We start from the raw sequence: 12,666 nt of genomic DNA, 5'->3' as shown, positions 1-12,666 counted from the left end.
TCACTCAGCACTGGTTCTTAAAGCGATACAGTCAGGTATAGTTCTTAAAATGGTAAATTCGAAAGTCCAACAGATTTGTACGTTCAATTGGGAGAGACTTCTCTGGAGAAGGATTTCTTCACAGACGCGACTTTCCTGCTGGTTCTGTCCTCAGAATTCACGTGGCAGTAAATAAACAGTTTAAAACAACTGACCTTAAAGTCTTTTAACCTTTGCGTGAACTCTTTACTCTTTTGGCAAGAGTTATCTCGATGCAGGTCGCTACTCCTTCAACTAAGACTCAATAAGGTCGATCCTTTGTTAAACTGCCAAACGATGCCGACTCCTCTCAATCCTTTGGTCCTGTACTTCGATAAAGTCTTCACTCTCCCTTCTTCTTCTGGAATTGAGTAAATCAGCACATCTAGCCAAAAATTTCCAGTCCAATAATATTGTATCTTGCAATAGAACGCAACACTCCGTTTTAAAAATGAAACTGCGTCACAAAAACAAACACGCAACAGAAACAGAGACACAGCACATTCTACCTGGAAATCTACAAACTAAAAACTAACTGCATTATCTGGGGTCGACCCTTATATACCCATGGGGCACATATCATCACGTGACCTCACATCGGTGGGAAGATCACATCAGGTGACCTCCAAAAGACCATTACATCATTCTCACAAAAAAAAACACAGATCTCCTTGAACATGTAACAGCAGACCCAAAAATAATCTACCAAATCATGCCAAATAACACATAAAACCTAAAATAACAGTAACATATAGTAAAAGCAGGAATGATATGATGAACACACAGCCTACATAAAGTAGAAATATTTCCACAATTATTGCTGCACTGTTCTCCATAGCGAAAATCTCACGCAAGCGCTCTTGGCAGAAACACGGCGCAAGCGCTCTCCAGTAATCTTTAAGCTATGAAGCTGCCAAATCATACCAAATAACACATAAAAATACACAGCCTATATAAAGTAGAAATAATGTATGTACAGTGTAGTATCACTTACGGGAATCGGGAAGACATCGAGCACACTGAGGATGGTGTGTTAGGCTGAGTCGTCAGAGGTTGGGATGGTGCAGTGGCCCCCACCCTCCACGCAGCGAACCAATACCGATCCGTGAAACCTGCAGGAGTACAGCGGCAGCCAGGACACACCCAGCACATCTTTAAGAAAAAAGCCGAAACAAACAAGCTAATTAATTAGGTGCCGCCCGGCACGTAGATATCGGCCCAGATCAAAGGCGACGCAATTGGCAATCGCCTCTGATCTGGGCCGACATTTACGTGTCAGGTGGCACCTAATTAATTAGCTTGTTTATTTCGGCTTTTTTCTTAAAGATGTGCTGGGTGCGTTCCGGCCACCGCTGTATTCTTCGCAGATCGGTATCTGTCCGCAGCCCGGGGGTTGGGATGGTGGGACACGGGGTATCATCTCGTCATCTATTTCCACCAGGGCAGGTAGGTCATCTTCTTCTATGTCTGCCTGTCTCGATGTCGAAGGTCGAGGTTCGTCGTCTGCTGTGGCTGATGTCGAAGGCTTGAAAAACGACAGTATGCTTGACTGCTTAGCCTCGCGCATTTTTCTATCATACAGTTCTTTCTCAGCACTCAAACTATCCTGCAAATATGCCCTAAACCGACGTACCCTTTCAAAATTAAAGTCGTACTTTATCATTGCAGCAAAAATCTCATGCAGTTGCTTCACGTTCAGTTCCTGGACGACTTCACTTTCGGTCCATTCGCTACCGCATTCGGTTTCGATTGTTATCTTTTCCTCTTCCAATTGCATCAGCTCTTCATCTATCAGTTCTTGGTCATGAGATGCCAAAACCTCTTCAACATCATCTTCGTCATCTTCCACAAGCCAAACTCACTTTGTCCTTACTTCGTTCACCACGATCGAAACGCTTAATTACGTCTAGTTTTACGATAAGTGTAACACCCTTACGAGCTCTTTCAGGCTTTTCCGATACCTTAGAACACATCTTGCAAACGGCTGCTCACAGGCACGTGTTTAAGCAATGCCGGCGAGAATGCCGTTCCAAATCCAGGGGAGAGCGGCTGTTCGGGACATGCGCTGCTTCTTTTTTTGCGTGCTGCCTTTTTTCATAACAGTGAAAACACCTTCTGTTAGCAAAAATAGGTAACTAATGTAGGTCTTTCGTAACAGTGAGGTTTCATAAAGCGAACGTTCGAAAAGCGGGGGGACCCCTGTATTACTACAAATTTCAATGTGCAATTGACAAATAAAGCTAATTTTTGTAATCTCTGTCATCAAAACATTATTCGTTGGAGTGAGACTGACACCAGAATTAAATAAGCATTAATGCAAACTAGAAATTTCAAGGACTTATGGGTACAAACCTCCCATTTGTAGCCAAGTTCTCTTACTGATGTTTTGCCTGGTGGAATCCATGGCACCTTGGTCTTTACCTTGCTGACTGGTCTCAGGTTGCCACATTCAAGTGCTCCTTTCAGTTTCTGCTAAATGTTGAAAGTAAAGATGTTATAATATCATGAAATTCAACTTATATCAATGCTATGAGAATGTCATGAAGGACCTAAAACAGAGCTGTTCTATCAGGGCAGGTTTCACCCGAAGAAGGCTCAGACCTGTATATAGTGAATCGAATCATTGAGATAATGGATAACATTCTGACCTAAATATTTCAGTGGGCTGAAATATAAAAAGTTAGAAGGAATGAACAAAGTGATTGCACATAATTATGAAGTGGCTAATCATAACCAGACTCTGTCATGAAGAAACAGGGCATACAAACATAGCAATATATTTGCAGTGAGCGTCAGAGCAGAGATAAAACTGAAGAATAATTTCTTGAATGCGCACAGCATTTGTAACAAGGCAATGAATTAATGGCATAAATCAAAACAATTGCTTACGACTGAATAGCGTCTACAAGGATACGATTGTGAGGCGAATAAGGCAGAAAGTAAATATTTTCCAACTTTGAGAAAAGATAGGTATAATGCAAACAGAGGGATAGCCATGATATTAAAGAATAGGATGAAGGAATTTGAAAAGAATAGTAGAGTTTATTGTAACGTCCATAGGTGAAATGAAAAGCTTACTTGCAGCGGAATCATAGGAACACAGCATTGGAGAGACAATATTCACAAAAATGTTAATTATAGAAAATTATCTAAGGAACATAATTAGAACAAAATCCCACCAAGTCCATTGTAGTTCAAAGTAGTCAGTTCATATTACTATAGAGATTCTCCACAGTAATCTAGACGAAAGGTTCTTTGTTCAGAACTTCAATAGGTGGAATAAATTTGGTTGGGGCTAAGACACAACAAGGGGCAGGAAATACTTGTGACAGCTCCATATAGTCCCACAAATGGTAGAGTTAACGGAAGGCATAATAGAAATGAAGGAATACTGGTGCAGGTAACAATCGCAATACAGTAATCTTTAAACCAAATATAAATTAGATGAATGTAACTGAAGGTGAATTAATTGAGTATAAAAAATGTTTTTTTTTTACATTAGTATGATGAAGCACCAATAACTAAATAGGCTATTTTAGATTTGGTACAGTATAATGAGAAAAAAGGTAATCATATATTAAAAATGAAAGATAGTTTGCTAGACTGCTTTCAACAAACTATGAAGGCAAGAAGTAGGAGTTGATTATAGTAGAATGGATAAGGCAAAAGTGGTTTATCTGGACTTTCATGGGTATCATATGAGATTAAGCAAAAAATAGACTGCAACTAAATAAATTTTCACTACTAAACAAACTTAGAACACATGGGACTGAATGAATGGAATAGGAGAGATTGAAAATGGTTAGTGGGTAAGGAATTGTAGGAATCTGATTATATTAGGTTAGGAAGCTATGATTCGTAAGGATACACAGGAATTTATGCCGGAGTCCCAGATGCTAACAATTTGAATTCAAGGCTTAGTAAATGTAACTTAAACAGGTCTACTGATGATATAAAGCTGATAGGTGTGTGCACTGTGAGGAAGACACAGAGGGGATAAAGACATTTTTACTAAAGGAATATAATGCGGAAAAATGTGAAGTCATCTACTTCGGTTAAAAAAAATTGCTTACTCTTTTTAAAAATGAGAAAGTGAACCATGTTGGTATTCATAGGAGATCATAAGGAATATGCTTTCCCAAGGTAGAAGTCCCAAAGAGTGGCCAAAAATAAGGCTTGGGAAGCAACAACTAATACATCAATGCAATTTATACACCAGTTTTACAATGAAGGTCCTAGGGTGGTTAGAACAAACTGCATCTTGGTGCTGATATTAAACCACAATTTTCACTCACAATGAGTACTCAAAATGCAAAAGAAATGTGATATTTATCAAAAAAGTGCAAATAAAATGCATTCAGATATGAAAGGAATAAGTCAGAAAGATAAAAATCTTAATAGTTCAGAAGTGAAAAGAGTGTGAGCACACAAGACTGATGTAGTCTAATTTTCCACTTAGAGAGCCAAGTGATTACCTGGACCTTCTTTGCTTGTTTTGGACTCTTCTTAACATGAACATGAACAGGGGTTGTTTCATCAACATGAACATGGAGTAGAGGAGAGGTTCTTGTTTTCATTTCCCTTCTCAGCTGATCAAAGTAACACAAAGAATCAGATTGGTTCACAGAATCTCACAGCACAGAAACAGGCGTTTCAACCCACTCCATCAAATCCAACCACCAGCTGTACTGTACTTATTTATACTAATCCCATTTGCCAGCTGTTTCTTCAAGACTTCGGTGATTGAAACGCTTGTCCAGAAATTTCATGAATGTTGTTTGATGCTCTGTTTCAAGCACAGCTTCCTGAATTCCATGAAAAAGTTTACTTCCATCTATCTGGTTGTATCACATGGTTTCTAAATAATTTTTTTACATATGGTATTCAAAACACCACAATAAAATAGAACACTAATTCAGTCTATTCTTTCAAAAGAAATTCATATCTACAGTACATTCAAACAGTAGAGTTATTTATTAAAAATCACGATGGGCAAGTAGCAGAAACACAGAAGTTACTGTCAGAAGGCTGTGTAACCAGAAGAGGAGCATTCAGTTAATTTGTTTCTAAGCATCCAAGGGTGAAATATTGGAGATAGTAGAGATATGGAAAAAAGAACAGAAAAGGCTGGAATTGCTCAACAGGTCAGATAGTACCCATGGACAGAGAAACAGAATTTACTTTTCAGATTAGGACCCTTCATTTGAATCAATAAAGTGTCTTTGTTTTTTTTTTCCTCCACTGATGCCACTGGCCTGCTAAATACAGTGGATTCCAGTTATTTGGGCCATCGGATAGTTGGGCCAGCCACTTATTTGGGACAACTCTTAAAGAACAAAAACAAATCAAGAAAATAGCCTAGATTCCCTTCATTTATTTGAGACAGTAAGCTGCTTCATTGGGACAGGGGATTGTTACCAAACAGTTTCTACCTAGCATCAAATGCATGCACTTGTATGGCCATTAGATACTACACTGTGCTTACAGCAAACATTTTTTCTACATAACATCAGTTGCGTATGCTTGTGTTCAAAAAGTAATGATTTTTGTCACTAATAGTTGCCGAGAAATAAGCAGTAAGGCAATTCAGAACTGTTTTGCTCATTGTAGTTTCAAGCATTCACGCTTAGAGATGCCAGAAATGGCCGCGAGTGAAAATGAAATGATTTCACTACTTCAGCAAGTTAGGAACTACGAATAGTTTGAAGGTATTGACAATCACCTTGAATGCTACAATGAAAACAAAGATTTGGAGGATACATCATCCATAGCATTGTTTGAAGGCGGTCCATTATCTACACTAGGTGTCTGTGTTGATTTTGTTCATTTGCAGTCAATCAAAAGAACACAACGGGAAACAGGTACACTGGAAAAATTCCTCCGTTGATAACAATTAGGAACTAATACATAGTTTAATAGTATCATTGTAGTATTGATAAATCAATGTTCTAATTTGTTCTGTAATTCATTTAAATACATGATTTGTTACTCAGTTAAATGGTAGTTTGTTGTTTTTATACCTTTTAAACTATTCCCATGAAATTTCGGCTAATTGAGACAGCAGCTTAATTAGGCCAAAATGTACTGATCCCGTTGTGTCCCAATTAACTAGAATCTACTGTACTTCCTGTATTTTCTGTTATTTCAATATTATTTAGTTCACAATTGGGAATGTCCAGGATGAAACAGCTCACCAAAAATAATTGTTTGTCTTTTTATTTTAAACCTTGCTTGCCTTCAATGGCTGTTCCCTTGCTTTTTTTTTTAAGGCATTGACCAAAACTAGTTTATACAGCCATATCCCTTTCTTTGAGAACTCTCTCTTATTCCAATGTATGTTAAGTGGATTCCACAATTCAGACTCACCTTCAATGACAGGCATGTTTAAGCTATTCAACACTTTTGCAGGCATAATTTTTGCTGTTATTGAAATTCATGTGCCTGTCCTTCATCTCACTGTACAATTGTACCAACTCAACCAATTTAAAAGCAGTTTTATTGTTCCATTTATCCCTTGCAATATTTGGTGTTTAAACAAAACATATTTTTCTCTCACATTGAAGTTTGCAGTCTTCAATAACTCTAATTCTAATACTCATGCAGATCTTTCTTCCCTTTGCTGTCTTCTGACCCGACAGTTTGCTCAAGTTCCATCTGTCCTCTGACCTGACAGTTTGCTCCAGTTCCATCCCGTCACGTTTCCACTATCTCTCTCGTCTTCCTTTTCCTGAACTCAAAAGACCAGTCCTTACCAGAAGCCTTAAGCTCCTCCCCATATTCCATCTTAATGAATTCAGCACTCAGCGCCTTCCCCATTGTGCAGAAATCACAGTCATAAAAAGATGGAGTACAGAAACAGGTTTATCGACTCACCAAGTCCACTCTGACCACCAATTGTTCATACTCATTTTACAAGAGTGCTTTTTTAAAAAAAAATCCTCTCCATACTGAAGATCTCTCCCCAGATTCACCCACTTGCCTAACCACTATGGGCAATTTATAGTGGCCAAGCAATCAGCATGAAGGATATGCAAGCTCTACAGAGACAGCATCTTTGTTGTGAGGGTGATGCTCTATTAACTGCACCTTTGTGGCCTCCTCTCTCCCATCTCTGGAATTTCTAATCAATTTGGACACCGTTTCTGGCTTTTTCCCCTCAAAAGAAAATTGATCATTGTTACACACACAAAATGCTGGAGGAACTCTGCAGGCCAGGCAGCATCTATGGAAAAAAGTACAGTCGACGTTTCGGGTCAAAACATTTTGGCAGGACTAGGAGCAGATTTAAAGATGGGGGGAGGGGAGAGAGAAACACCAAATGATAGGGGAAACCTGGAGGGGGAGGGATAAACTAAAAAGCTGGTGAAAGAGACAGAAGGCCATGGAAGAAAGAAAAAGGGGGTGGGGGTGGAGAAATACCAGAGAGAGATGATGGGCGGGCAAGGAGATAAAGTGAGAGAGGGACAAGGGGATGGGAAATGGTGAAGGGGGGTGGTTGGAAGGCATTACCAGAAATTCAAGATATCGATGTTCACGCTATCAGCTTGGAAGCTACCCAAACGGAATACAAGGTGTTCTTCCTCCAGTCTAAGTGTGGCTTCATCATGACAGTGGAGGAGGCCATGGATGGACATATTGGAATGGGAATGGGAAGTAGAATTAAAATGGGTGGCCACTGAGAGATCCCGGCTTGTCTTGGTGGATGGAATGTAGATGCTCAGCAGTCTCCCAATCTACGATGGGTCTCACCGACATACAGGAGGCCACACCGGACACAGTAGATGACCGCAACAGACTCATAGGGAAGTGGCGCCTCACCTGGAAGGGCTGTTTGGGGCCCTTAATGATATGAGGGAAGAGGTGTAGGGGTAGGTGTGGCACTTGCTTACACTTGCAAGGTTAAGTTCCAGGAGAGAGAACAGTGGGGAGGGACAAACAGACAAGTGAGTCACAGAGGGAGCGATCCCTGTGGAAAGCAGAAAGTGGGGGGAGGGAGGAGGAAAAGATGAGCTTGGTGGTGAGATTGCATTGGAGGTGGCATAAGTTTCAAAGGATTATGTGCTGGACGTGGAGGCAGGTGGGGTGGTAGGTGAGGACAAGAGGAACCCTTTCCCTGGTAGGGTGGCAGGAGGATGGGGTGAGAGCAGACATGCGTGAGATGGAAGAGATATGGCTGAGGGTAGTGTTGATGGTGGAGGTAGGGAAGCCGTTTTCTTTGAAAAAGGAGGACATCTCCCTCTTCTAGAATGAAAAACCTCATCCTAAAAGCAGGTGCGGCAGAGATAGAGGAATTGTTAACTACTGATGAGGCAGTGACTGATTATTCCTCACCCTTATTTACGATCTATGTCTCTCTGAACTTGCAGCTCTACACTCCAACATTGTCATCAAATCACTGACAAAGGCGGATTTACAAGCAAACTAACTTCAGCTTTGCAGAAGCCAACTGACAGCTCTTGGACACCTGTACCTGTTCCATGACATCACCACTGCATATCAGACTATTGTTTCCAAGACACCCACTGACATCATTTCCTCTGAAGCTCTTCTCTTTATGGCCTTCAGCCTCAGACACCAGACATTCTGCTCCTTCCCACTCCCAACATCCCCAAGTAGGAATGTCTTAGAAAACAAATATGTTTCAGACTGTTCTAGAGAACTTAATTCCTTCTCACCTTGTCTAGACCCTTTTTCACTACATCCATGACACCCTTCGCCATTTTAATGGTTTCCTAATCCAAGCGGCTCACCAAGAATGTCAAGTCCAACTGGACCTCCAACCACTTCAGGAAGGCCTAGCCAGACCCACTCCACCATAACGTTCATTCATCTTTAGAGAATTAATACAGTTCTGACGAAAGGTCAGATATCTTAAATGGCAATTGTTTCCCTCTGCATTTATTGCTTAACCTGTTGAGCGCCTCCTGCTTTTTCCTTTTCATAAAAAAATGAATGCCCGTGACTACACTTTCACAGTTGGTAACACTTTGCACTGGGTCACACCCTAAGCCTGCCGCAAGATTTCCACTATATGTGCACCAAACGAAAACCTGGCTGGTTGCTACATTATCTAACTTTGAAATTGAATTGAACGTCAGTATCGTTATTTGGACTAATGTTTGTTCCGATTACCCACATCGGGGTGCGTCGAAATCAAATTTAGGAACCAAGGAATACCGTCATCCCCGTCCGTAATCCCAGCGGATGGACACTGGGCCGAAAACGAGTGAACCTGGACTCTGAAGACTTAGGGCAATGATTGCTGGCGGTTCATCCAAGGAAGCGTTCGGAATGATTAAGGCCGAGAGGGGATGGCCTCGGATGAATGTAAGGTACACCCCGCCCTCGTCCACAACCACCCTGAAGATGTAAACCTCTCACAACTGCGCTACCACCGACCCTGTTACTGTATCCACTAAATAACCCACCGACCGACTAACAGTGGGATCTTGCTGTTGCCATGAAATGACTGGAGTCTTTGTCGTATCACAGAAATCACTGCCGCGCTTTGCAACATGGACTGGGGAGCAATGCTGAAGCGTAAATTAATTAGACAGACACGATCCTTCCTTTTGTTATTGATGCCACGGTTTTGTTGAGTGGACGGCACCTTACCATACGAAATCCCCGTCGATACCGCCAATTGAAGCGATTGATCTGAGCTCTCGGCTGCTTCCCAACTTCCGACAGCCACACTCCTCTACGTCACTTCCGGATGCGCTCCGCTCTCTTCTAATTGATGCATTCAAATCGCCCCAACGGTCTCGGCTGCGCTCCGATTCGCTCTCCCCTTGACCCTACTGAGAAAACCTTCCGGGTTACGCTTCCAGTTGGATCACCATGGCAACCCACCCAACTACTAATAGCCGTTTATTAACTTGTTGGTCTTTACATTTCCAGGCATATAGGGCAGGATAAGTATATTTACTAAATATGTTTTAATGTAAAGAATGTAATATAATTAACATGTATATGATTAGAAACGACAGAGGTAATCAGTCACAGATTACAATAGGCATCGTCGTTCAGCGTCATTAGCAACACTGATTGATGCGGGATGGTCTGGATCTGGATGGGTTGTTTGACCAGTTATGTTTGTTACTGGTTGTCTCTAATTGTCTTTATGTCTGTTCTTCTCAATCCAAATTTCGTCAAGCGGTCATTTTTCCAGGTCAATATTCTCTCCGGGCCATAATAACCCGCTGGAGATCGATTGTGGTTAACATTCTTTTCTGGGGAGGAGATTATCGGGTAATTTATGGGAAATACTGATGCCAACGATATTGTAATCACAGGATTGCCCAATCTCAGGCCTGGCACATAAATTAAAATACTCAGCAAGTCAGGCTGTGTGGAAAGAGAAGCAGAGTTAACTTAGCAACACACACAAAATGCTGGAGGAACTCAGGTCCTGCTGAAGGGTCTCGGCCGAAATATCGACAGTACTTTTTTATCCATAAATGCTGCCTGGCTTGCTGAGTTCCCCCAGCATTTTGCGTGTGTTGCTTGGATTTTCAGCATCTGCAGATTTTCTCTTGTTTGTGAACAAAGTTAACTTTTCAGTTTTAAGGCCCTTTGTCAAAACTGGAAAATGAGGATGCAGTTACCGTGAAAGTGCTTTAGCTTTAAAGATGTCAGAATGTGAGAAATTCTAAGTGGTCATTCCCAACACAAAAAAAAGAAAAAAAAACACACTACAGATATAGAAATTTAAAATAAAATACATGGTGGCAATATCTTATGAAGACCCACTCACTCAAAATATTTATTTAGTTCTCTGCCATTTCCTTATTCCCCAAGGTAATTTCTCCAGTCTCAGTCTGTTAGTAACCTGATCTGCCATTAGCTAAAATATTGTCAATTTATATATCTGCACAGCAGAAGTTTTTACAGCATGTTTTTATACTAGACTACACTTGCACTTATAATAAAACTTGCACAAGTTCAGAGAAAACCACCGTTTTTAGCTTGGCACTTTACCATCTGTCAGCAGCTGAGATCATAACAATAATTTCACCCCCCCTCCATTTCTAAAACAGATCACAAATAGGCATCAGCATTCAGCATCATTAGCAACTCTAATTGATGTGGTGCAGCCATGGTTTCAGTGATCACTTGCACCTCATTTGGTCACAAATTTTGTTGCTTTATTGGTGCAGCTTCTCCCTCTGCCTTTATCCTCAACTTTCATCCCCTAACTTCCATCCCGTCAGAGACTCTTTGCATTGTCCTTTCCTGTCCACTTCCTTGTTCTTGTTTAATCTTTATTTTTTTCCCAGCTCTGATTAATACTTATTTAACCCAAATACTCATTGCACAGAACTGAACTGCTTGAACTTTCCAGTAATTCCTGATTATATACACAAAATAATCTGCAGGTGCTGGGGTCAAAGCAACGCTCACAACATGCTGGAGGAACTCAGCAGGTCGGGCAGCATCAGCGGAAAAGATCGGTCGACATTTTGGGCCGGAACCCTTCGTCAGGACTATTGATTATATAACTTGAAATTATTTTACTCATATGAAACTAAAGGTAACACCTCTCAAATTTAAAATTCATACCTTTCATTTGCCTCCACTACCTCACTTTGATTCCATAACACCTCTAATTAACTATACGAGCTGGTTTATTCCTCTCCTTTTGCTTATTCCTTATTGTAATCACTGCCTGAACCAACACCATTTCACTTTGCTTTCAACCTTCAAGATATTCTATAAACCACGAAAGTGCTGGATATATTCAACAGGGCAGGCAACATTTATGGAGAGAGAAAAAGGCTTAATGTTTCAGTTCAATTGCCTCTCAATGGATGCTCATGAAAAAGACCTTTTCAGTTTTTATTTCACATTTTCAACATCTGTAGTTTTGTTTTTGCTTTTTTTTCCCTTTTGAAAATCTACCTCATTGGTTAAGTTCCATAATAATTGTTTAATTTTATTGCTGTCAGTTTTCCTTCTGTGACACTCCTTGGGATATTTTACTATGCTATTACAGTTAAATCTCTTCACTTCCAAGATATCTCAAAGCATTTCACAGGTCATTTATTTTTCAATTGTAGTTGCCATCTATATTTGATGGGGCAGCCATACCACACACAACAATTAAATAAAAACCCAGGTTAAATCACAAAGACTGAGGCTGGAGGGTGTGTCATGAGGCCAGCCACCTCTCAGCTTGTACGGGTCACAACTGCCTCAAAGTCAAAGTCTGTCAAACTCCTACTCTACAGTATTGTGAGAGTAATTTAACCACAAGAACAAAGGCAAAGTCTGCACAAAAGGGGAGTTAGAAATGGTGTATTAGTTAGGCACTATAAAAAGGGATTATAAATCTCATTTAGTTTATTGAGGGACACTAATGTTGATATGAAAGTGCCCCAAAAATGTACAGTTCATAAAAAGCAGAACAAATCCATGATCATCCTGATCTGGAAATAGATTGCTGTTCCTTCATTGTTGCTTGGTCTAAATCCTGGAATACTGTAGCCCGTACTAGGAATATACTATTCCCATACTGGAGATACACTGTTCCCATACTATCCCATACCCCTGTTCCCACTTATAATGTTGAATTCATAACTCTGAGTTATTGCCTTCTGCAATCCAACAATATTACAATTACATTTAAAATCATTACAATCATTAGTA

General features: G+C 40.4%; 1 protein-coding gene across 3 annotated transcripts in view; it reads right to left on the bottom strand.

Moving 5' to 3' along the window:
• odf2a (outer dense fiber of sperm tails 2a) overlaps positions 1 to 9,713 on the bottom strand; it is a 54,659-nt gene extending 44,946 nt beyond the window's left edge. For 2 of the 3 annotated variants that reach the window (XM_072240340.1, XM_072240342.1), the window contains exons 1-3: positions 9,634 to 9,713; positions 4,494 to 4,607; positions 2,371 to 2,490 (exon numbers count right to left, since the gene is read on the bottom strand). In XM_072240340.1, the coding sequence (XP_072096441.1) occupies positions 2,371 to 2,490; positions 4,494 to 4,607; positions 9,634 to 9,636 (237 nt within the window). In that variant the 5' untranslated portion in view covers positions 9,637 to 9,713. The remainder of the gene's footprint in view (positions 1 to 2,370; positions 2,491 to 4,493; positions 4,608 to 9,633) is intronic. The other variant, XM_072240341.1, reaches the window with a different exon arrangement.
• Between the last annotated feature and the right edge of the window lie 2,953 nt (positions 9,714 to 12,666).

The sequence above is a fragment of the Mobula birostris genome, chromosome 22 (genome assembly GCF_030028105.1).
Source record: "Mobula birostris isolate sMobBir1 chromosome 22, sMobBir1.hap1, whole genome shotgun sequence".
Lineage (NCBI taxonomy): Eukaryota > Metazoa > Chordata > Chondrichthyes > Myliobatiformes > Myliobatidae > Mobula > Mobula birostris.
The sequence above is the reverse complement of the archived record's forward strand: the minus strand, read 5'-3'. Positions and strand labels throughout refer to the sequence as shown.